The following is a 25,561-nucleotide window of genomic DNA, read 5'->3' as shown; positions in this document are numbered from 1 at the left end:
CAGAACTAGCACTCCTGAAAGAAAGGATATTGCGAAGACAGGCGTGTTAGCTCTGCAAGGTTCGCAGGAGAGCTTCTGTAAAGTTTGGAAGGTAGGAGACGAGATACTGGCAGAAGCAAAGCTGTAAGGACGGGACGTGAGTCGCGCTTGTGTAGCTCAGTTGGTAGAGCACTTGCCCGCGAAAGGCAAACGTCCCGATTTCGAGTCTCGGTTCGGCACACAATTTTGACCTGCCAGGAAGTTTCATATCACCGCATACTCCGCTGCAGAGTGAAAATCTCATTCTTACTTTGTGTTATTTCATTTTAACGACTGAGTCGTTGCATTAATCCTACTGAACTTGATTTACAGTATACTCATCCACTACACGTCGGCTCAGCTGCTTAAATCGATTTCCAAACTCACATTTTATGGCTTCCTTTCATTTCTCCCTTTTTATTACGTCTTGTGCAACGTGGATGCACCTTGCTCTTTTGTATGAGTGTGTTGCTATTCCTGTTACGTATATTATCATTCTAATGCTGGCATTGTGTTTTGTAATCAGTCTTCGTTTTGGGTCTTTAAAATGAGTCTAAACACGATTACGTCACTTAATGGTTGACATTATTCTCTCAACACCCTCCAACTGTCGTTATCGTATTGTTCAATTTTTAGATATATTACTGTGTACTAACCGTGCCTCCTGTTTCAGGTGGTGGTGGTTAGTGTTTAGCGTCCCGTCGACAACAAGGTCATCAGAGACGGAGCGCAAGCTCGGGTTAGGGAAGGATTATGAAGGAAATCGGCCGTGCCCTTTCAAAGGAACCATCCCGGCATTTGCCTGAAACGATCTAGGGAAATCACGGAAAACCTAAATCAGGACGGCCGGAGACGGGATTGAACCGTCGTCCTCTCGAATGCGAGTCCAGTGTCGGAAGCGATTCTGATCACATGACGGGAATTAACCGACTGAACACGGAATAGTAGTTGGGGCTAGAGGCATGAGTCATTCCAGTTTCGAAAATCGTTAGGGAGTTCAGCATTCCGCGACCCGCAGCGTCAAGAGAATACCACATTTCAGCCATTACCTCTCACCACGGACAACGCAGAGACCTACAACCTTCACTGCACAAGGCGTTGGAAGTCCTCTACAGAAATTAAGCAGCCGTCTAAGACAGTGTGGATTTTGTTAGCGAAATAACCTCTCTATTATGTTCCATAAGTGTTGGATGAGTGGCCAAAGTATTCGGTAGAACTGTTGAGAATACTCTTCTTATATGCTTGAAATGCTGTGGCCTAGTGACATGACGCACTGTCACCCATAAAAATTTCATGCTTCTTTGGGAACTTGAAGTCAATGAATGGCTGAAAATTGCCTCCAAATAGCCGAACAAACCAGTTTCCGTCAGTGTTCGGTTCAGTTGGACCAGAGGACCCAGTCTATTCAGTGCAAACATAGTCCACATCCTAATGAAGCCACCACCAGCTCGCGCAGTGCCTTGTTGACAACTTGACTGCGTGGGAACTGCACAACACTCTAAACCAACCATCAACTCTTATCAACTGAAATCGGTACTCGTCTGACCACGCCACGGCTTTCCAGCCGTCTACAGACCAACCGATGTGGTCACGAGCCCAGGAGAGGCGCTGCAGGCGATGTGGTTGTATTAGCAAAGGCACTCGCGTCAGTCGTCTATTGCATAGCCCATTAAGGCCAAATTTCACCATAATGACCTGGATTAGAATTTGTCCACTGCGCTTAATACAAAGCAGCCGTGAGCAGAACGTAACATAAAATTAATGCGGTTGTTTCCAGAACGAAGTTTTCACTCTACAGCGGAATGTGCACTGATATGAAACTTGCTGGGAGATTAAAACTCTGTGTCGGACCGAGACTCGAACTCGGGACATTTGCCCTGTGCAAGCAAGTGCTTTACCATGTGAGGTACCCAAGCACGACTCACGATCCCCTTTCATATCAGCGCACGCTCCACTGCGGTGTGAAAATTGCATCTGGGAAACATTCCCCAGGCTGTGGCTAAGCCATGTCTCTGTAGTACTCTTTCTTCCAGCAGTTTTGGTTCTTCAAGGTCATCAGGAGAGCTTCTGTGAAGTTTGGAAGGTAGGAGACGAGGTACCGTGGGAACTGAAGGTGTGAGGACGGGACGTGAGTCGTGCTTTGGTGGCTCAGTTGATAGTGTTTTCCCGTGATAGGCAAAGATCCCGAGTTTGAGTCTCGGTCAGGCACACAGTTTTAATCTGCTAGGAAGTTTCAATACAATTGCTGTCAGGGAATATTTCTGTATGTGAAATTTATGTAAATAAAAATCAGTTGCCGCATACATGGGAACGGCTTGGGCGGTTTCGTTGATCTTTTTTGTTTTGTTTTCTTTTGTTTTGTCGCGTTCCTTATTGTCAGGACAAGATTTGTGCCCAAAAAGGTTTGGAAAATCCAGCAGAACAGCCGTAAATTAAAATCAGTTGTGGAAGATCAGCAGTTAAGAACGGCTCAACCGATATGATTGATTTTTTTTGTGCGTGGTTGTCGATGGTATGCTGTCACATGCTTTCGTGACAAGAAAACCAGTTGGACAGTTGTACATATAACATAGAAACATTTGTATAATATATTGTATAAAGAAATAACGGTGTTGCCGGCAATGTCGAGAGGTTCTTGATCGACGTACAAATCTTTACACGACGTTCTATTGAACGTTTGGAATGATATAGGCAACATGTTTTTGTAGTATATATAATATATACATATACATGTCATACATAAAGGAGAGGAGCAGTTAACACAATTTCAAAAAGGTCTCTATCGGTTTACTTGAAAATTTTACATGATACGCTGATGAACACCCGGACGGACACAGGTTAAATACCGGGTGATCAAAAAGTCAGTATAAATTTGAAAACTTAATAAACCAAGGAATAATGTAGATAGAGAGGTAAAAATTGACACACATGCTTGGAATGACATGGGGTTTTATTAGAAGCAAAAAAAAAACAAAGTTCACTAAATGTCCGACAGATGGCGATGGACAGCAAAACGTCAGTGACTGCGCATGACAATCGTGTATAAAAGAAGCTGTAATGACAGAGAGAATCAGATGCGTCAGCAGTTGCAGCATGTTGACGTACCTGATGTTCAAATGTGTGTGAAATCTTATCGGACTTAACTGCTTAGATCATCAGTCCCTAAGCTTACACACTACTTAATCTAAATTATCCAAAGGACAAACACACACACCCATGCCCGAGGGAGGACTCGAACCACCGCCGGGAACAGCCGCACTGCAGCGCCCCAGACTCTCGACTAATCCCGTGCGGCGTTACAGTACTCCGCGGAAGCCAATTCACAAATGTTAGCCACCGAACGCATCGTGTATAAAATCGGAAGCACCCCATCACCGTCAGCTTATGCCTGAAGATGGTGTAGTGAGTCACCGAAACTGGTTGCAGTATAGCAAAATAGCATCAAACCTACGGCTTGCAGGTATTTTAATGTATTACACAAGTAAAAGACCGATGTCCCGTTGAATGTCGATCACAAGGGTGAACATACAAAAACAACGAATATTGGAGTGTGGCTTTGTGTTTGTAGGGGGTTCAAAATGGTTCAAATGGCTCTAAGCACTATGGGATTAAACATCTGAGGTCATGAGTCCCCTATCTTAGAATTGCTTAAACCTAACTGAGGACATCACATACATTCATGTCCGAGGCAGGATTCGAACCTGCGACCGTAGCAGCAGCGCGGTTCGGGACTGAAGCCCCTAGAACCGCTTTGCCACAGCGGCCGGCGTTTGGAGGATGGGGATCATACATAACTCTACGGTCGCAGGTTCGAATCCTGCCTCGGGCATGGATATGTGTGACGTCCTTAGGTTAGTTAGGTTTAAATAGTTCTAAGTGTAGTGGACTGATGACCGCAGATGTTAAGTCCCATAGTGCTCAGAACCATACATAAATGGGATGCAAAGGCTGAAATGAGTACTTAGAACAGCGTTAAGAAAAAGATCACATTTTTCTGAGTTAATCAGAAAAATCAGTGATGGTAACTTTGTGATCACTTTGCACTAGAAAGCCCAGCCCTGTAGCTGCAGACGGTACTCACATCTTGGTCTCGCCCTTGTAGAGGAACTCGGAGACCTGCTGGTCGAAGGGGATGACCTTGTTGTCACTGAAGATCTGCTCCTTGGGGATGGTCCAGCGGTAGCGGGAGGCGCCGCCGGCCTGGCCGCGCGCCACCGCCAGCGCCAGCGCCACGCCCGCCAGCACGCAGCACACCGCGGGCGGCGCGCACATCTGCAACACCGCCACCGTCTCTCATCACCTAGGCACAGTGATACGTAGCGACGGCCTAGGGGGCCTACAGTAAACTACCTGGTGACATGCGCTAGTGTCACGCCAGCCAGAAGGCGGTGCTCTGTGGGCCAAGTTAGTATCCAAACACGAGGGTATGATAATCAAAATATCCACGGGTGTACTGACGGTCTACAGTGTCCAACGGGCACAATACTTCGGCGATGATACGTGTCGCCATCATCAGGTGAACTGACCGACTGAGCTCCTGTGAACGTTCCGGCACGGAGATCCGTATGCTATGGCTGCTCAGAGGGAACTGGGTTCGGTCGCTGCGGCGGCAGATTTAAATACCCTCCGCCCGCGGCGCGCTTCCTCCGATGTCCGCGCCCTGCGCCACGGTCGCGCAGTGGAACAGATTGCGACGGCGTCTGGGATGACGTCGGAGTGATGGCTCTGTCCGCCATGGTCGTGACAAGTATACGTTTGCTCGATTTACAATCGCTGTTTCCCAAGCCTTGCTAAGATTATAGCCACAGTCACGGTTTATGAGGTCGTCATTGGAGGAGGAGGAAGCCCTGTCGTCATCCGAATGGAAACATACTTGCTTTTTCCGTTACGTGGAGCCGGTCGCGGTGGTCTTGCGGTTCTAGGCGCGCAGTCCGGTACCGTGTGACTGCTACGGTCGCAGGTTCGAATCCTGCCTCGGGCATGGATGTGTGTGATGTCTTTAGGTTAGTTAGGTTTAAGTAGTTCTAAGTTCTAGGGGACTTATGACCACAGCAGTTGAGTCCCATACTGCTCAGAGCCATTTGAACCATTTCGTTACGTGGACGACACGTTCGTCATCTCGCCACATGGTATGGATAAACTCCTTGACTTCCTTGCACATCTAAACTCCATACACCCCAACATCAAATTCACTATGGAGACTGAAACGGAGGGTAAATTACCTTTCCTTGACGTGTTGATCACGAGAAGGGCTGGTGGCACCCTAGGTCATGGGATGTATCGGAAGACAACGCACAGTGATCTGTATTTGCACGCAGACAGCTGCCACCACCCTTCACAGAGGAATGGGGTACTTAAAACTCTAGTACTCTATCTCTGACGCAGAGAGTCTACCCCAGGAACTGGAACATCTGAATACCGTTTTCGAAAAAATTGGTACTCAGAGTGGCTGATTCAACGTGCTCTCCGCCCAACCACTACAGCACAACCTGTGGAGATGGATGAAATCACGAGGGAGGAGGTAGGCACTGTGTTTATTCCATGTACAGGCGCACTCTCGGCGAAAATCGGCAGCATTTTGAAGAAACACCGGGTCGCAACTGTTTTTTGTCCTCCGAAAAAAACTCGTGCACTGGTGAGGAGCGCCAAAGATGATCTCGGTCTGAGGAAGGCCGGCGTGTACCAGATTCCGTGTCAATGTGGCAAGTCGTATATTGGTCAGACGATGCGCACCGTCGAGGATCGACACCAGAGGCACACTCGACTGATGTGTCCGAGCAAGCCGCCGGTCGCTGAACATTGTTTGGCGGAAAATCACACTATGGAGTATGAACGCACGAGGATTCTGGTACAGACGTCGAGATACTGGGACAGCGTTGTTAGAGAGGCCATCGAAATTCGGAACCAATGACGACCTCATAATCCGTGACTGTGGCTATAATCTTAGCAAGGCTTAGGAACCAGCGATTGTGTTAATCAACAGTAAATCGAGCAAACGTATAGTTGTGACGACCACGGTGGACAGAGCCATCACTCTTACGCCACCTCAGACGCCTTCGCAATTGGTTCCACCGCGCGACCGTGGCGCGGAGCGCGGACAGCGGAGGGAGCGCGCCGCGGGTGGAGGGTATTTAAATCGACCGCTGCCGCGACCGAACCCAGTTCCCTTTGAGCAGTCATAGCGTACGGATCTCCGTGCCGGCACGTTCACAGGAGCTCAGTCCGTCAGTTCACCTGATGATGGCGACATGTGTGATCGCCGAAATATTGTGCCCGTTGGACACTGTAGACTGGCAGTACACCCGTGGATATTTTCACTATCAAATATGCCGGGAGAAACTCAAAAACCACACAAGAGTTCTACTTTCTTTTCATTTGATAGCCATATGTAAGAACGCCAGGATCACAATTAGTCATCACGGTCAACCATACTCTGCAGGCACGCACTTGACAATAACAGGTTGGGAAAGCTGAAACTGAAGACCATTGACAACTACCATATTTATGGCTGTAAAGGATGCTACATTCATTCCTTCTTGTGAGCCACGTTCTAGTTATGCTGTGAAGAATTCATCAGCATTATACTATTTCTTTTGGTATAGTTGAATTTAGCAGCACCATAGACTGTGGGGTGGACATGGCTGGACGTTGTGAAGGCATAATTTTAATATAGCTGTGATACCATTTACTAACAACACTACTAACGAACTCAGTCCTACATCTACGTCCATACTCCGAAAGTCACCTGACAGTGTGTGGCGGAGGGTGACTTGAGTACCTCTATCGGTTCTACCTTCTATTCCAGTCTCGTATTGTTCGTGGAAAGAAAGATTGTCGGTATGCCTGTGTGTGGGCTCTAATCTCTCTGATTTTATCCTCATGGTTTCTTCGCGAGAAATACCTAGGAGGGAGCAAGATACTGCTTGACTCCTCGGTGAAGGTACGTTCACGAAACTTCAACAAAAGCCCGTACTGAGCTGCTCAGCGTCTCTCCTACAGAGACTTCCACTGGAGTTTACCTGTCATCTCCGTAGCGCTTTCGCAATTACTAAATGATCCTGTAACTAAGCGCGCTGCTCTCCGTTGGATCTTCTCTCTTCTGTCAACCATATCTGGTTCGGATCCCACAACGGTGAGCAATAATCAAGCAATGGGCGAACAATTGTACTGTAACCTACTTCCTGTGTTTTCGGACTGCATTTCGTTAGGATTCTTCCAATGAATCCCAGTCTGGCATCTACTTTACCGACGATTAATTTTATATGGTCATTCCATTTTAAATCACTCCTAATGCGTACTACCAGATAATTTATGGAATTAACTGCTTCCAGTTGCTGACATTCTATATTGTAGCTAAATGATAAAGGATCTTCCTGTCTATGTTTTCACAGCACATTACACTTGTCTACACTGAGATTCTATTGCCATTCCCTGCACCATGCGTCAATTCGTTGCAGATCCTCTTGCATTTCAGTACAATTTTCCATTGTTACGGTCGCAGGTTCGAATCCTGCCTCGGGCATGGATGTGTATGATGTCCTTAGGTTAGTTAGGTTTAAGTAGTTCTAAGTTCTAGGGGACTGATGACCACAGCAGTTGAGTCCCATAGTGCTCAGAGCCATTTTTTCCATTGTTACAACCTCACGATGTACTACAGCATCATTCGCAAAAAGCCTCAGTGTACTTCCTTCCAAAAACAATTACTTACAAGAGCACAATAATTATATGAAGCAACTTACTGATCCTGATTCAGTAATACAATAGCCAAAACAATAATACCAAAAGAATGGTTCAGTAAGAGAAATATCTGTACTAACAGCACGGTAACAGCTGGAGTAGCTCATTCTTCAATTTACCTGACAACATCTCACAATTCATAATTATTTTGTGTCTCAACCGTATTACGAACTCTCAGTCTGAGAATACTCTAAGGTGCCAAAAGTCACGGGTTAACAATTCGCACGTATGTAGATGGCGGTAGTATCGCATACACAAGGTATAAAAGTGCAGTGGATCTGTACTGAGGTGAATCATGTCAAAAGGTTTCCCACGCGCATGTGGCCACACAAATTCGAAAGCGGAATAGTAGTCAGAGCTAGGCGCATGGGACATTCCATTTCGGAAATCGTTAGGGAATTCAACGTTCCGAGATCCATAGTGTCAAGAGCACGACGAGAATACAAAATTTCAGACGATTTGTCTTTACAAGGTACGTTTTGCGCGTGAAAACTGTCAAGTTCTAATTTATACTCTTTGTATTGCGATTATTATTAAATTTATGTATTAATTTTCATAATTATTATGGTGGTTCCTTTTGAAATTACTGCGGCTATAATGGTGAAATGAGCAAGTGTGACCGTTTTTTTTTTTTTTTGTTCACAGTTTCACACGATCTACCCTAATAGAATAAAAGAAGAGGAAATTCTGGCGTATCTTTTGGAAGGGATTTATTTTGATGCCGACACAGATTGACAGTAGCAATGAAAGTGGAGATGTGTTAGATGAAGACAGTGATCTCAATGCTCAAACAAAAAAATCAAGTTTGTCTTGCATTATTTCCGATACTGTGAGCAAAAAACCCTTACCGAAAAATGTGAAACTGTTGTTCCATCTGTACAACATACAACAGAACCAAAGTATGTTCCAATACGTGGCATGTCAAGGCACTGTGTACACTGTAGCACAAGAAAGGAACATCACAGAGGCAGATTGAAGTATGCTATCTGTCTAACTGCATTCTACTGTATCACCAGAAAAAAACGACATATCATGCACAGTGCCTCGATTTGAAACCACCCCGTATATATTCATTTAATATACATTGATGAGCCGGAATATTATGACCACCTTCCTAATAGCCGGTATGTTCGCTCGGCTTTGGTACTGGTAACGGGACGACGCGTCGTGACATGGAAGCAATGAGGTGTTGATACGTTGCTGGAGGGACTTGGCACCACATCTGCATACATAAGCTATGTACCTCCCGTAAACTCCTGGGAGGAGGGGGGGGGGGGCGATGAGCCCTGACGCTGCGTTTAATCACATCCCAAATGTGGTCAATCGGATTCAGATATGGCAAGTTGGGGGCCAGCACAGTAATTGGAACTCGCTACTCTGTTACTTGTACCACTACGTGACGCTTCTGGACCTTGCAACACTCTGCCTCTGGGCCAACGTCCAGTGCCGACGGTCGCATACCCATTTCGGTGCAAGCTGCCGTTGTCGTGGTGTTAACATTGTCACATGCAAGGGCTCGTCGGCTGCGCAGGCCGTTCGTTGGGAGTGTTCGGTGCTTTATGAGTTCTGACGTACTTGTGCTCCGCCCAGCATTAAATTTTGCCGCTATATCGGCCACAGTTCGCCACCTGTCCTCTTTCACACAGTCTGCCCAGCCTACGGCGTCAGACATCAGTAATGATCCAACCCCCCGACATCTGCACGTGATTTCACCTTGGTTTCAGCACGTGTTGAAGACACTAACCACAGCACTCCTCGAATGCTCGACAACTCGTGCAGTTTCCGAAATGCTCGTGCGGAGCCACCGGGCCATCACTATCTGCCCGCGGTCAAACTACGATACATTGCGCGTCTTCCGCGTTCTACACACGGACCACAGGCATCTTGATAATACATGCACAGTGTGCTTGTCTCACCAGCAGTCATTCCTCGCCAGTTGGCGCTCCTATCGCCTCGACGGGTTCATATCGATGGTAGGTCGGTGGTCATCATGTTCTGGCTGATCGGTGTATATAACACTTGATTTTCACATTGTTCTGTTTCAATGTTATGTCTAATAACGTAATATAAACAAGAAGCTTTCACACATTTACTTTTTGATATTTAGAGTCTTAAAGGGTTAAGCGCTGTTGCGTTCACCCGCTCGTCAACCCCTTTTCCGCTGTGCTCTTCTACTTTCATGTCATTATGTGCAATGTTAGTTGCTGTCCATGAGGAAGGTAAAGCAGATTTTTTCTAGCAGCAACATTATGATCAGCGTTTTGTGGGATGTCGTAAGCAATCTACTTCTTCATTAACTTGTTAGAGCACAGGTCTTCTGAATCAACAGTCCGAAAAGAAATGAGAAGGTTTATGATCCATAATTTCTTTGGACAATCAAAGTTGTTTTCGGTAATGGGAAAGCTGAGGGACGTGAAGTGAAAATTGTTAGAACACCTTCCCTATTTCGCACTCTCTGAGAGATATCTTTCAGATACTTCTGGTATCTTTTTGCTTTTCTCAGCTGTTCATTGGCTTTAGGTAAACGATGGTGAGAAAAAGAGAGCCATTGTAATCTTCACGTTAGGATGTTTGATGAATGAAAATCTGGGTCCGTACTTCTGACTCCTTTCCGAATCCAGCGAATATGAAAATCAAATCCGACAACAGATGACAAAGACATGAATTAATAAAATAAACATACAGGTTGACAGTTACTGAACTATATGACAAAAACTTAAATTAGTTCCAAAATACGGCCTTCACAGGCATTATTCAATATGAAAACGTCACTATAGACATTCACATTTAGGTTATGGCATGTTCAATATGCCTGCCATCATTGGCGATGACGCGGCCCAGACGAATAGCGAAATTCTGCATGACCCAATGAAGTTTCGGAACGTAGGTGCTAGCCGGCCGTGGTTCTAGCCGCGCAGTCCGGAACTGTGCGACTGCTACGGTCGCAGGTTCGAATCCTGCCTCGGGCATGGATGTGTGTGATGTCCTTAGGTTAGTTAGGTTTAAGTAGTTCTAAGTTCTAGGGGACTAATGACCACAGCAGTTGAGTGCCATAGTGCACAGAGCCATTTGAACCATTTTTTTGAACATAGGTGCTGTCGATCACCTCCTGAATGGCTGTTTTCTGTTAGCAATGGTTCTGGGCAGTTGCTGTGCACCTCGTGTTCAATATAGCCCCACAACAAGGGGTCGCATGTGTTCAGATCCAAAGAGGCCCATGGCAGTTTCCTCTAGGTACTCCAAGGCTAGAATGCGGTCCCCAAAGTGGTCCTCCAGGACATCAAGCACTCCCATGGTTCGATGGGGTCGATCTCCATCTTAGATGAACCACGTCTTGTCGAAATCAGGGTCACTTTGGATAGTCAGGATGAAATAATACTCCAAAACCTTCACGTACCGTTCGGTAGTCACCCTGCCATTAAGAAATATCGCACCGATTATTCCGTGACTGGACATAGCACACCACATAGTCACGCGTTGAGTGTGAAGAGACTTCTCGATCACTAAAGGCGAATTCTCAGTCCCCCAAATGCGCCAATTTTGCTTATTGGCGAACCCATCCAAATTAAAGGGGGGTTTCGTTGCTAAACCAAACCCACTAATTCTCATCGTGTCCTGCGGCCAACCGTGCAGTTTGAACGTCCTAACACACACGGTTCAGAAGTTATGACGAATTTATTTCATATAATTCAATAATTGTCACCCTGTAGGACTACTAGAATGCTGCATATAAATTATCCACTTAATAAATACTTCAAAACAAATAAAACGGTATTTGTAATAAGATAGTATAGAAAGAGAGTCTCTTGTGATTAATAAGTAATACAAGTATGGATCTGGCATGCATTATGCCCTTTTGCCTATGACAGGTAAATCTGATTGACGATAAAGTGAACCGAACGACTTGAAATAGTAATCATGATTTACGATACATCCTCGTACATACGTTTCCAAGTGTTCGAAACGACGTTTTGCATTCGGAATAATTGCTCCATCTCCTATGAGCAGCAGAGTTGAGGGACCTAGAACTTAAACTCGACTATCATTTTCAGTTATAATAAGCACGACAGGCCGTAGTAGTAACAAGTAAATCACAAGGCTAGGCAAAAATTAGAAATATTTTTTCTTCTTTCAGAAAGTATATTCGATTGTAAAAGTCAATTTGTACGACAGGCAGAGATAGTGGATCACCGCAGGTGTGTAACTGGCACCAGGTGGTCACGTGGCCATCCACCGCTAACGTAAGGAATGGTATTAAAGTGGTGTGTATCCACCAGACATTTGTAAGATTCTTCGACATGGAGATGAGAAGGAAAGGCGTTATCCTGCTTGGACGTGACCATGGTTACATTGTGAATCAAGTACCCGATCTGTTGGCGTATGAACGCTAACTCTACAAGGGACACTGCACCACTCGCACCCGTTTAACACAGTGTAAGAAGAGTGACCGTAAAAGAGCCTAACGCATAGGGACGTACATGTAGAGAAAAATAAATGGCTGCAATTTCAGAAAAATTGAATGATTTATTCAAAAGAAAGAACTTCTCAAATTGAGCAAGTCAATAACGCGTTGGTCCACATCTAGCTCTTATGCTAGCAGTTATTTGGCTTAACATTGATTGATCGAGTTGTTGGATGTCCTTCTGAGGGATATTGTGCCAAATTCTGTCAATTGGCGGGTTAGATCGTCAAAATCCCGAGCTGTTTTGAAAGCCCTGCGCGTAATGCTCCAAACGTTCTCAGCTGGGGAGAGATCCGTAGACTTTGCTGGCCAATGCAGGATTCGGCAAGCGCAGAGACAGGTCGTATCAGCTCTGTACATCTCTCTGTTTGCGGGCGATCTTTATCTTACGGAAGTGCAAGGCCAAGATGGCTCGCCATGAATGAATACAAAACGGGGCGTTCCGCTGTGCTTTAAGGTTGCCGCGGATGACAATCAAAGAGGTCCCGCACCCCAGATCATCACTCTTGGTTGTTGGCCTTGTGGCGGGCGCCAGTCAAGTTGGTATCCCACCTCTGTCTGGGGCATCTCCAGAGAAGTCTTCGGCCGGGTCTCACTGACTGAAGCTGAACCGTCTTCAGTGACGAGTCCCTCTCCGAAAAAAGGCCCAATAACAAGCGAAGACGTGTCAGGAGACTCCCCAGACAGCGATGGGATACCAGCCAGTCTGTCACCCATCATACGACCTAATACTCAAGGGTGCAATTTTATTTCGTAGCAGGAGATCATTGTCATCCGCAGCACTCTTTCAGCACATCAGTACGTCGACGATAGTCTACGTCCTATTTTGTTGCCCTTCATCGTAAGACATCCTGGCATTACATTTCGGCAAATTAACTTCGCCCGAACACAGCAAGAGTATCTAATGCTCTCGTCTTCGTGGTTACCAAACCATACTTTGGCCAGCTAGTTCGCCGGAAACTCTCCTAGTTGAGACGATTTGGAGCATTATGCCCAGGGCCCTCCAAACTGCTCGGAATTTTGAGGATCTAACGGAGCAGTTGGACAGAATTTGGCACGACGTCCCTCAAGAAGTTATCCAACATCTCTATCAATCAATGCCAAGGCAAATACCTGGTTTCATAACGGCCAGAAGTGGAACAATGCGTTATTGACTTGCTCAGTTTGTGGAGCTCTTTCTCATGAGTAAGTTGAGCAAATTTTCTGAAATTATAGTAATTTGTTTTTCTGTTCATGTACGTCATGTCTACTGATTTTCGTTCCATCCGGACAATTTCTTGATGGTTTGACGTTAGTTTAGTCTCAGAGTGTATTTCAAACCGGACAGGAATTACTGCAGTCAGTGCATGGAAGTCCATCTAAATAAATTTTCGCTTGAACATTGCGAAAGGAGCTTCATGAAATGGATATCTGGGGTCGTGTATCAAGAAACAGGATGATGTTCACAGTGGCACATACATGTGCATATTTTCAACAGAACATCAACACAGAAGCTGGAAAGTGGTTGATTGGAGGCATTTAGTGTTGTAGTGTTGCATCTCGTGTGCACACCACTTCCGCTGAGGAGATACCAACCGTGTGGTCTCAGAAACATCTGTTTCTTTGAACATTGACTAATCAAACCTAATTGTGGGGATTTATGTAAACAGAAATTCAGTACCTCAATCACGGGAAATTCGACTCCTTAACTGCTATACACATTACACATCCAAGATGAGTATAAGCACTGAATTCGGTTGAAAAGAGTGCACTAGACTTCAGTATAAGTCCCATGGTATCAAAAATCAGTTAATACAAAAATTATAAAAATGTAATGAATGAAGCCCTTATAAATTTGAGACGAGCTAGAGAGAAAAATGCCACAAATGTGGAGCACGATGACTCGATACCTATTCTTGTTACCTCGTCTTGTTGTGCTGACGGTGACCTATGGTTGCCCACAAGCTCCTCTGTGATAGACAAGGACGTTGTGTGTTGATTTCTCCAGGACACTGACAAAAGTGAGACTGAGTGTCCCTGCTGAGACATATTTAAAAACTCGGTCCAAGTACGAAAACAACAGACTGTCTGAGTAGACACAATTTTCTATTGCCGCCCAAACTGGCCGAGCCTACAACAAACCACGTCTGCCTCTTTAGCCAGTTGCTGCCCAGGAATGTATGCCTTCGATCCAGTCGGCCTTCTTCAAAGTATGGAGATTTTTTAATGGTCAATATCGTCTTGGTGACAATCAAAGGCGCAGTCTCAAAGGCGTGACCTTACATTTAACCTGGCCTAAAATACTGTTAAGTAATTTCTGTCTCACTTTTGTCTCAAGGACACGTAAGAAATCGGTAGGCAGTGTTTTCTTTATTCTAATTTATAGCTTAATCCATACATATTATAAATATGGATGTATGTATAAGGGGCAGTCAAATGAAAATCAAACATACGCCACAACTAGCCCATGGAATAGGTTCATACAAAAGTATTCACCACACGCGTTAAGAGATTTATCCATCTGGGAGAGACGACGACCAGTTCCTGTTTTGTAGAACGTGGTCGGCCGCTGATGGCTCCACAACCACATTCACTCCAGTTCTTCCTCGTCCGACGGAAGCCGACGTCCATGCACGTCTACCTTCAGGTCGCCAACGATGTGAAAATTACACAGTGAAAGATCTTGGCTGCACGGAGGACGTTGCTTTGTTTCTCAACGAAGTTGATTTAGCGTAGCCTTCGTCTGATTGGGATTGTGGGACGGACATTATCGTGGAAAAGAATGATTCCATCCGAGAGCATTCCTGGGCGTTTTGACTTTATGGCCCGTCGCAGAGTCTACAAAGTCTCTACGTAGCACTGTGCATCCGTTGTGACTCCGTGCTCGAGGATCTCGTCGAACAGACATCAGTCGAAGGAAAAGGTCACCATGACCTTACGGAAATTGCGTGAACAGCTTGAAATTTCTTTCACGGCGAGGCAGGAAGCAATGATGGATCATTCCATTGCTGGTAACCGTTTGCCCTTGGATCGCCGAAATTATGTCGGAAGGAATCAACCTGTTGCACAATAACGTGTGCCTACACACTGTCAATCAGAAAAAGGATACGCTTCGACGACTTGTTTGGGAAACACTGCAACATCCGCCGTACAGCCAGGATCTCTTTCACTGTGCGATTTCCATATCTTTGGCGACCTGAAGAAAGACATACGTGGACGTTAATTTCAGTTTGACGAGGACGTTTAAGAGTGGGTACGGTTGTGGTTCAAATGGCTCTGAGCACTATGCTACTCAACTGCTGTGGTCATTAGTCCCCTAGAACTTAGAACTACTTAAACCAACTAACCTAAGGACATCACACACATCCATGCCCGAGGCAGGATTCGAACCTACGACCGTAGCAGTCGCACGGTTCCGGATTGCGCGCCTAGAACCGCGAGACCACCGCGGCCGGCGGGTGCGGTTGTGAATCTGTGAACGAACGACCGTGATTTAAGAAACGGAATTGATGGTCTTGTCTCTCAGTAGGATAAATGTCTTAACGCCTGTGGCCTGTGGTGATTACTTTTAAATGGAATCTTTCCCCGTTCCCATTGTACCAGATGTTCGGTGTCGTTTGTCTGCCTTATATATATATATATATATATATATATATATATATATATATATATATATATATATATAACTATTTTTGTAATACGCATGGATTAAGCTGTTTAACTGCCCCTCATATGTATGTATGTTCCACATAGCATCCTAAACCAATGAACCTATTTTAACTTAACTTGGTGTGCACACATATCACTTCCTGTATGGTTCTGCGCAGGATCATAGAGGAAAGGAATATGTGGAAAACTCTGACCATGTGTATGGACAGGATCGTAGGACATCTGTTAAAACATCAGGGAATGACTTCTATGGTACTAGAGAGAGCTATAGGGGGCGAAAGACAGAGATTGGAATGCATGCACCAAATAATTGAGGACGTTCGTTGAAAGTGTTACACTGAGATGAAGAGGCTGGCACAGGAGAGGAATACTAATGACTCAAAAAAATGTGTAAAGATTCACTGTGGCAGTAAGAACCACCTACCTAAAGGGCTGGCCGTGTGGATGAATAGGGAGTGTAGCCCACGACGCGCAAATACAAAGAATTAATCCATACACTATTTGATAAAGAAAATACTTAGTGACTTGCAACAAACATATAATTTCGAACCTTTATAAAACTTTTTCTAGTGGAAAACCCCTACAGAATGATGAAAGGAAAAAAAAAAAAACTTGACGCTTACTACATTTTTACCATCCATGCAGTAAAACTGCCGCAATAGGTATGGCCTTTTTGTTTATGATTTATTTACTAGTAACTGTATTTGTGACACATTTTGCAGAGAGCGTTCACATGTGTCACTGAACGTACCTGTGAAATTATATCATTGTACAACATATATCTCAGGGGATATGACATCATAAACAATGGGTTACGTGAAAAACTCTTTCATTTCATCATGACGTTTAAATTTATTACAGCTTTGTTAATAAACCTATCGCCAACACATTTGGAAGAAAGCATCCTCATATGCTATTGAATGTACCTACAAAATTTCATCATCGTACGAAGTATAACTGGTGAGAAATGACGTCATGAAGCTCGAGCTGCATGATTGCGAAACTGCAGTGCAAAATTCGCTATACAGATGAAATATGTGTACAAATACGTGTGAAGTATTGTAATTATGTGTGTAATATATGTGATGTGCGCACGCGGCCGAAGCCACGTGTTTAAAGCTCCAACTAAACCCCTGGACCGACTTCTACAAAACTGAACGTCTGGATAGAAATACTGGGCGGGGAGTTACTAACAGCAATCATTTACTGAGGTGAGGACGATAATGTGGCGAGAGAAAGGAGTAGGAGGAGATGGACAGAGAGGGAGAAGGAGGAGATGGGCGAAGGTAGGGAAGGAGGAAGATGTGGACCGAGGCAGAGGGAGGGGAAATGGAGAGAGAAAGGGGAGTGGAGGAGGTGGACAGAGAAAGCGACGAGTAAGAGATGGACAGAGGGAGGGGGGAGGACGAGATGGATTGAGAGGGTTGGGGGAGAATGAGAAGAACTAATAAAAAGAATAAATGCATATATGCCATGCACTAAGCGAGTTTCCTTATAAAAGGAATATACTACCGCATCATGATCAGACAGGCCGTGATATTGTCTCTTTCCAAATCATGCGAGACGTCGAGTGGACCGACGGTAGAGTGAGGCATGCAATTCTCAGTGTGTGGAGACTGCAGTTCGTGCCTGTGGTGGTTCTGTCATGTACTGGGGCTGTGCTATGACTTTGGCTCACTCATTCAAGTTAGAGTGAACCTGAACCAGAATGTTTACACCAGCATCATCGGGACGAAGTGTCGTCCTTCCGTCTGCATTTTCATGATGAGTGTGCTGTGCACACTTCCGTCTTCCAAGATGGTAACAGCACTCGTACGTTCCTCGTTTGAAGAACACTCAAGTACCATTTCTCACCTCGACTGCCTCTCTGAATTATCCGATCTTACTCCCAAAGAAAGTATGTGGCCGGTTGACACGTAGAAATCGACATCCCCTGGTGGCTGTAAGGGATGTGATCTTCAATGAATGGCTTCAGCTGATAACTTCATATTTGAAGGAACGTATAGACTCTCTTCGTCGTCGAACTGCTATTCTTAAGACTTGGGGCGAGGTTGAATGATGTTAACATGATGACTCTTAGGGTTGCTTAATTTTTTATCTGTTGTGCTTACAATAGGAAACGATCGTCCTTAAGAGTGATTAAAATTGCGCAGAATTAGAAGAGAAAGACACCGAGAGGAAGAATGAGAGAGTGTAATGGAGACAAAATGGATGGGAGTACTATAAAAAGATCCGTGCGTGAAAGTAGCAGGGAACGGAATAATGAGAATCCACGGATACCATAAGTTTGTCAGTTCCGGAACGAAATCAGTTCAGGCTGAAGCTTAGGAAACAGCTGATTGCGTCATTCCACAAGGCTAGCGTGTCAGTGAGCAGCGCAAAGGAGGTCACATTGAAATGAGCTTGTGCCATCCAAATGATACGGTAAGTAACGTGGTGGAGTTGTATACTACTGTGAGTCCCAACTCTCCACGGTCACATTGGTGCGGCTGTAATGTTGTGGCAGCTAACTCGCTACACGTAAATAAACCGGTCTGGTCTCAGAAGACTATAAAACAGCGACCTGTGAGCGAATTTCCTTTTTGCACGCGGACAACGCAGTGCTTTCACACAATGTCTCCGGGATAAATTACACACTTGATGTGCGATGACGTTCCATCGCAGGAGCAGACAAGGCCTTCAGCAGTAACTGTGAGAAGCTTGCTGCTCTGCAGCCGTGGGTTTCGCGCTACGACTCACAGTGGATCATTATTTACGCAGAGTTCATGTAAGTAAGGAAAATCTGCATACAGAGCAGTAGGAGAAAGGAGCCATAAAATACGCGAAGCTAGATATGACTTTAAGACTAAGAAATCACAAACGAGACCGCTTTCGTGTTGTGCTAGAATTGTTATTTTGTTCTGTAAGAATCTCTAAGGGTCAACGGCGGATTTTATGTCGTCTTACCTTGACTCGAGTTTGCAGGCCTTTAATTTATGTTTCAAGGCACTCCTAATTCCGTGAAGAAACTCCACAGGTGCCGTTGTCACAAGAGTCTCGCATAGTGACCTCCAGTAGAACGTGCAGTCTGGAGCAGCCAAGGCATTTATTACAGTTAGAATTGTCGCGTGCGGTGCACGAAGACACTGCAGCGTGAGGTACGCACAGTATTTGTCCGCAACTTTAATCTGCTCGTTTAGTAATTACGATGAAAAGACAAACCGTAATGACCATTGCCAACCGCCTGCCGGAGTGGCCGAACGGTTCTAGGAGCTTCAGCCTGAAACCGCGCGACCGCTACGATCGCAGGTCGAATGCTGCCTCCGGCATGGATGTGTGTGATGTCCTTAGGTTAGTTAGGTTTAAGTATTTCTAAGTTCTAGGGGACTGTGACCTCAGAAGTTAACTCTCATAGTGCTCAGAGCCATTTGAACCATTTGAATCATCGACAACCGGTAGCATCTGTTGCATTAAGGACAAGAGACGATAAAAGTTTCAAATATGAAAATCCTTTGACATGAGGGACTCTAACAAAAGGCAAATTGTCTAGATCTGGCACCTGATATGGAGCACTTCATAAATGGGAATTTGATTGGCTGTTCGCGTGATACTGCCTTGGGCACGTATGAAAAGTGGTTGAAGCTTTCTGAAACATGTTCGGTGTCGACGCCTAGTGATGTCGAATCAGGGGCTTGTCCATTCTGTTAAGCAGGATAGGCGTCGATCTGTGGCAAATCAGACTGCAATGTTGAGGCAAGCACAAGTGTTTCGGATCACGCTATTCAACACACAGTGTTCATCTTGGAGCTCTCAAGCGACCAATATTTACACTGATCAACCAGAACATTATGACCAAATAGAAGGTACGTCCACCTTTGGCACGGATTATAGCGGAGACGCGTCGTGGCATGGAAGCAATGAAACCTTTTTAGGTCCCTGGAGAAAATTGTCACCACATATGCACACACGCCACTTCCCGTAAATTCCGGGGAGACGACCGCTGACCTCTGACGTCACTTTCAATCACATCCCAGATCAGATGTATTCGATTGGGTTCTGATCTGGCTATCTGGGGGCCAGCACTTCAATTGGAACTCACCACTGTGTTCTTCGAACAATCCGTCACACTCCTGGTCTTGTGACATGGCGCACTGTCTTGATGAAAAATGTCACAGCCTTCAGGAATCATGATAGACATGACGGTGTGTTCGTGGTCTGCAACCAGTGTACGAAACTTCTTCACCATCATGGCGCCTTGCACGACTTCTGTTGGACCCACTTGATGTGCATGTTCCCCAGAGAGTAGTGGCGAGTCCACCTGATTGTATCCGTGTGTTTCCCTGCAAGGCTATGGGTTCGCGCCCTCCCATCGGCATCATGAAGAAGGTATGGTGATTCATGCAACGCTCTGTCACTGTGCCGACGTCCAGCACCGATGGCCACGCACCCCTATGTCAGGGTGTCAACGTTGGAACATCCATGGGTCGTCGTGTGTAGAGGCCCATCGGTGCACTGCGTATTCATATACACTTGTACTCCGCCCGTCAGTAAAGTCTAATGTTAGTTACGCCACAGTTCGCCGCCTGTCCTATTTTACCAGTCTGTCCAACCTGCGACGTCCGAATTTTGTAACTAGAAGCGGCCGCCCAACAACACAACGTCTGGATGTGGTTTCATCTTGGATTCGGTACGTGCAGATAACACTCAGCACAGTACTCTTCGAACTCCCGACAAGTCGTGCACCTTCCGAAATGCTCGTGCCAAGTCTCCAGGCCGTCACAGTCTGTCCTCCGTCAAACTCAGAGAGATGATGTGCCTTCCCCATACTACACTCGGGCAGCACGTTCACCGTTCGTATGTCTCACTAGCAATTATTTTTCGCCAGGTGACGCTGCTATCGCCTGGGCGGGTTCATATCTATCGTAGGTCGGTGATCATAATGTCATGACTGGTTAGTGTATTCCCAAGTTGACCAAACGATATCGTCAGTTACGGTACCAGTGGGCACGAGACAATATACATTGGACCGTGATAAAGCATAGCCTCTGGTAAAAAAAGGAGTATAAATAGATTATCGATACGCAACAATAAAGAAGAGTGATCTGCGCTCTCCGAATCGAAATGATTATGATCTTTGTCCATTTGTATAAAAAGAATGAGCGTTTTCTGTTTCATTATCTTCTCGATTCTGACGTTCTAGCTGACGGACGCTTATTGTTCACGGTCTGTAATTCATACAATTATCTGTAGCAATATCAGAATTTGTTTGAATATGTATGAAACTCGTGGCAATAAAATGTGTTTTTGTCAGTAGCGAGTACCTTTCCTGAATATCATCTAGTTACGTAATAATTAAATGTTGGCCTGGCCATTTTTATGTAGGTTCATTGTTGTAGCGACGCCATTAATGATATAAGCTCTATTGCTAAAAGTGTTGAAAAAACAATCTCAATAAATGGAAAACGGCGTCTTGTAATATTTTCCAATTTATATTAGGCCAGAGGCACAGCTTTTTTATTAACAGGAATTTATATAAATAGTTACGCTGCCATTGCACATAGGCAGCTATCCTGGAGCATCAAGCCTCACATAAAAAATTAAGCATTGTGTTTAATGGATTATCGCGTAGTATTAAAGAAAGATTTTTAATCCATCGTGAGTAAGACGGATGTCTTCACGTTGGGATACGTATGATGTTTCTGGCGATAGCGCCCTGAGATGATTTAGCCGTGGCTTTTAACAAACATAAAAGAGGATTTTCAAAACCACTTAATACAATAGAAATAACGACACAGTTATCGTTGTATGAACTAACAGCATTTCCAAAAAGTTACGCGACTGTGAGTACAAAGAAACCTGTCGCTTGGGTTGATGAAACTCGTTACATATCACACTAGATCGAGTATCGTAATGAGATAAGCCGTCATCTAGGCGAATGGCTGTTGTTCAGAAGTACAATGATGTTTCCTTTCTGACATGCGTGCACATCCAAATGAAAAATCAATGCGGCGACTACAGCCTTTATGAATTACACAAAATGTATTTGCAAACAGTGGTGCATCATAAACCTTGACCCCAGCTGGATAAACATAATCATTCGCGGTATTGAGGCGGCATCCCTATTTTAGTTAGATTACATAATGTTCAGACAGAGATTTCGAAACCAGGTACTGGATTGTAAGGCGTACCCAGGAGCAGATACAGACTAAGATCACAATAGTGACGAAGAGTAGGCTGAAGTTTAAGACATTAGTTAGGAAGAATCAATATTCAAAGAACTGGGCTCCGTAAGTACTAAGGAATGACGATATACGATTGCAGTTCTCTAAGGCTACAGATGCAGCAATAAGGAATAGCTCAGTAGGCAGTACAGATAAAGAGGAATGAAACTCTAAATAGGGCCATCACAGAAATTTGAGAAGGAACACATTGGTAGAAAGAAGGTAACTGCGAAGAAACCATGAGTAACAGAACAAATACTTCAACTGATCGATGAAACGAGGAAGTATAAAAATATTCTCGGAAACTCAGGAATACAGAAATACAAGATGCTGAGGAATGAAATAAATAAGAAGTGCAGGGAAGCTAAGACGAAATGGCTGCAGAAAAAATGTGAAGACATTGAAAAAGAAATGGTAGTCGAAGGACAGACTTAGCACACAGGAAAGTCGAAACAACCTTCGGTGACATTAAAAGCAAGGGTGGTAACAATAAGGGTGCAACGGGAATTCCACTATTAAATGCAAAGGAGAGAGCGGATAGGTGGAAAGAATACATTGAAAGCCTCTATGAAGGGGAAGATTTGTCTGATGTGATAGAAGAAGAAACAGGAGTCGATTTAGAAGCGATAGGGAATCCAATATTAGACTCATAATATAAAGGAGCTTTGGAGGGCTTAAGATCGAATAAGGCATAAGGGATAGATAACATCCTTTCAACATTTCTAAATGCATTGGGGGAAGTGGCACAAAAGGACTATTGACGTTGGTGTGTAGAATGTGTGAGTCTGGCGACATACCATCTGACTTTCGGAAAAGTACCATCCACACAGTTACGAATACGGCAAAAACTGACAAGTGCGAAAATTATGGCACAATCAGGCATCCATGTTGCTTACAAGAATAAAATACTGAAGAATGGAAAAGACAATTGAGAATGCGCTAGATGATGATCAGTTTGGCTTTAGGAAAGCCTTAGCATGTGGGTGTCGTCCAAGAAGGACGTGCTCGTATTAAAAAGGGCACGAGAGAGGCAATTCTGACACTGCTGTTAATAATGGAAGCAAGACTAAAGAAAAATCAAGTCACGTTCACAGGATTTGTCGACCTGGAAAAAGTGTTCCACAGTGTAAAATGACGCAAGATTTTTGAACTTCTCAGAAAACTAGGGATAAGCTATGAGGCCAGATGAGTCATATACAGTATGTACAACAGCCAGTAGAGAATAATAAGAGTTGACGACCAAGAAGGAAGTGCTCGTATTAAAAAGTGCGTAAGTCAACGATGTAGCCTTTGGCCCCTACTGTTCAATCTGTACATCGAGGTGGCAATGATGGAAATAAAAGAAAGGTTCAGGAGTGGAATTAAAATTCAAGATGAAAGGATATCAATGATACAGTTCGCTGATGCCCTTGCTATCCTAAGTGACAGTGAAGAAGAATTAAATAATCTGCTGAACGGAATAAATAGTCTAATGAGTACAGAATATGGACAGAGTAAATCGAAGAAAGACAAAGATAATAAGAAGTAGTGGAAATGAGAACGGCGAGAAACTTAAAGATTGATGATCACGTAGAAGATGAAGTTAATGAATTCTGCTACCTAGGCAGTAATATAACCAATGACGGAGGGAGCAAGTAGAACATCAAAAGCAGAGTAGCAATGGCTAAAAGGGCATTCCTGGACAAGAGAAGGCTGCTAGTATCAAATATCGGCCTTAATTTGAGGAAGAAATTTCTGAGAGTTTATATCTTGAGTACAGCATTGTATGGCAGTGAAACATGGACTGTGGGAAACCAGAACAGAAGAGAGTCGAAGCATTTGAGATGTGGTGCAACAGACTAATGTTGAAAATTAGGTGGACTGATAAGGTAAGGAATGAGGAGGTTCTGTGCAGAATCGGAGAGGAAAGGAATATTTGGAAAGCACTCATAAGGTTCAAATGGCTCTGAGCACTGTAGGACTTAACATCTGAGCTCATCAGTCTCATAGAACATAGAATTACTTAAACATAACTAACATAAGGACATCACACATATCCATGTCCGAGGCAGGATTCGAACCTGCGACCGTAGCTGTCGCGCTGTTCCAGACTGACGCACCTAGAATCGCTCGGCCATACCGGCCGACACTCATAAGGGACAGGATGATGGGACATCTCTTAAGACATGAGAGAATGACTTCCATGGTACTAGGGGGAGGGGGGGGGGGGGGCTGTAGAGGGCAAAAACTGTAGAAGAAGATAGGGATTGGAATACATCCAGCAAATAATTGAGGACGTAAGTTGTAACTGCAACTCTGAGAAGAAGAGGTTAGCACGGGAGAGGAATTACTGGCGGGCCGCATCAAACCAGAAGAAGACTGGCTGAGAAATGGGCGGTTCGGACAATAAGTGGTGTAAGTTCACAAACCTCTTGTAGACCCCTGATCACGAGTCTTGGTATTTTGTCATTGGCCTCTCAATATATATATATATATATATATATATATATATATATATATATATATATATATATATATATATATATATTCCTTACTGTCATTTCTTGCCAACAATATTAGCTTGTTCCCAAGAATAAGCAGCTTCCATTCAGTTAAAACTCGGCAGAAATCTAACCTGCATTTGGATCGGACTTCCTTAACTCTCATGCAGAAATGTGTGTGGTATACTGCTGGATCCATTTTCAATAAGCTACCGCTCGAATTCAAAAATCTTAACAGCAATCCACGCGCTTTCAAATCGAAACTCAAGTGTTTCCTCATGGGTCTCTTCTTCTATTCTGTCGGGGAATTCGCTGAAAAATTGAGCTGATCTTGTTGTATAGTTGATTGCGTTTACTTAAAGTTATGGATTGAATTTCAATCAGGTTCATAAACATTTTAATTTTATCTGTTATTACTTTTATGTTGCAATTTCGTATACCGACACGTTCCAAGACCTTGGAGATTTGCTCATCTGTTTGGTCCTACGGTGCTCGATGTGTAAATAAATAAATAAATAACACAGATAACCGATTTACAAAGAGCAGTACTTCATTTTATTCCAATTTCAGCTCACAAGATTAAACACCTGAAAAGTTACACGGTGCACTACGGACATTTTATCGCGCAATTATGACGATTATGACTCTGCAGGCAATGTATGAATCACTCTGAAGTTACATGAAGTGTGCTAGAGGTTTCTTTTAAGTGCCAAATACGTCAGTCAGTGGATGCAATCCCCGATCTCTGTGCAAACCACGTTCTCGATTTGCAAAGTGTTTGAGCTTAAATGAATCATGCTGTTTAATTATTAATTATTTTACGATGTTAGTCAATAAAGACGAAAATAACGAGAAGAAGTAGAAATAAGAACAGCGAGAACTTAACACTGTAATTGGTGATTACGCATTAGTTGACGTTAAGGGCTTCTGCCGCTAGGCAGCAAAATAACCCACGACAGACGGAGTAAGGAGAACATCAAAAGCAGAGTAGGATAGACAGTAAGGGCACTTCTGGC

At 44.3% G+C, this 25,561-nt stretch overlaps 1 protein-coding gene across 1 annotated transcript in view; it reads right to left on the bottom strand.

Moving 5' to 3' along the window:
- LOC126336868 (protein NDNF) overlaps nucleotides 1–25,561 on the bottom strand; it is a 376,430-nt gene that overhangs the window by 256,934 nt on the left and 93,935 nt on the right. Inside the window, exon 2 of the mRNA XM_050000973.1 lies at nucleotides 4,100–4,290. Coding sequence (XP_049856930.1) covers nucleotides 4,100–4,290 — 191 coding nt within the window. The remainder of the gene's footprint in view (nucleotides 1–4,099; nucleotides 4,291–25,561) is intronic.

The sequence above is a fragment of the Schistocerca gregaria genome, chromosome 2, assembly GCF_023897955.1.
Source record: "Schistocerca gregaria isolate iqSchGreg1 chromosome 2, iqSchGreg1.2, whole genome shotgun sequence".
Classification (NCBI taxonomy): Eukaryota; Metazoa; Arthropoda; class Insecta; order Orthoptera; family Acrididae; genus Schistocerca; species Schistocerca gregaria.
The sequence above is the reverse complement of the archived record's forward strand: the minus strand, read 5'-3'. Positions and strand labels throughout refer to the sequence as shown.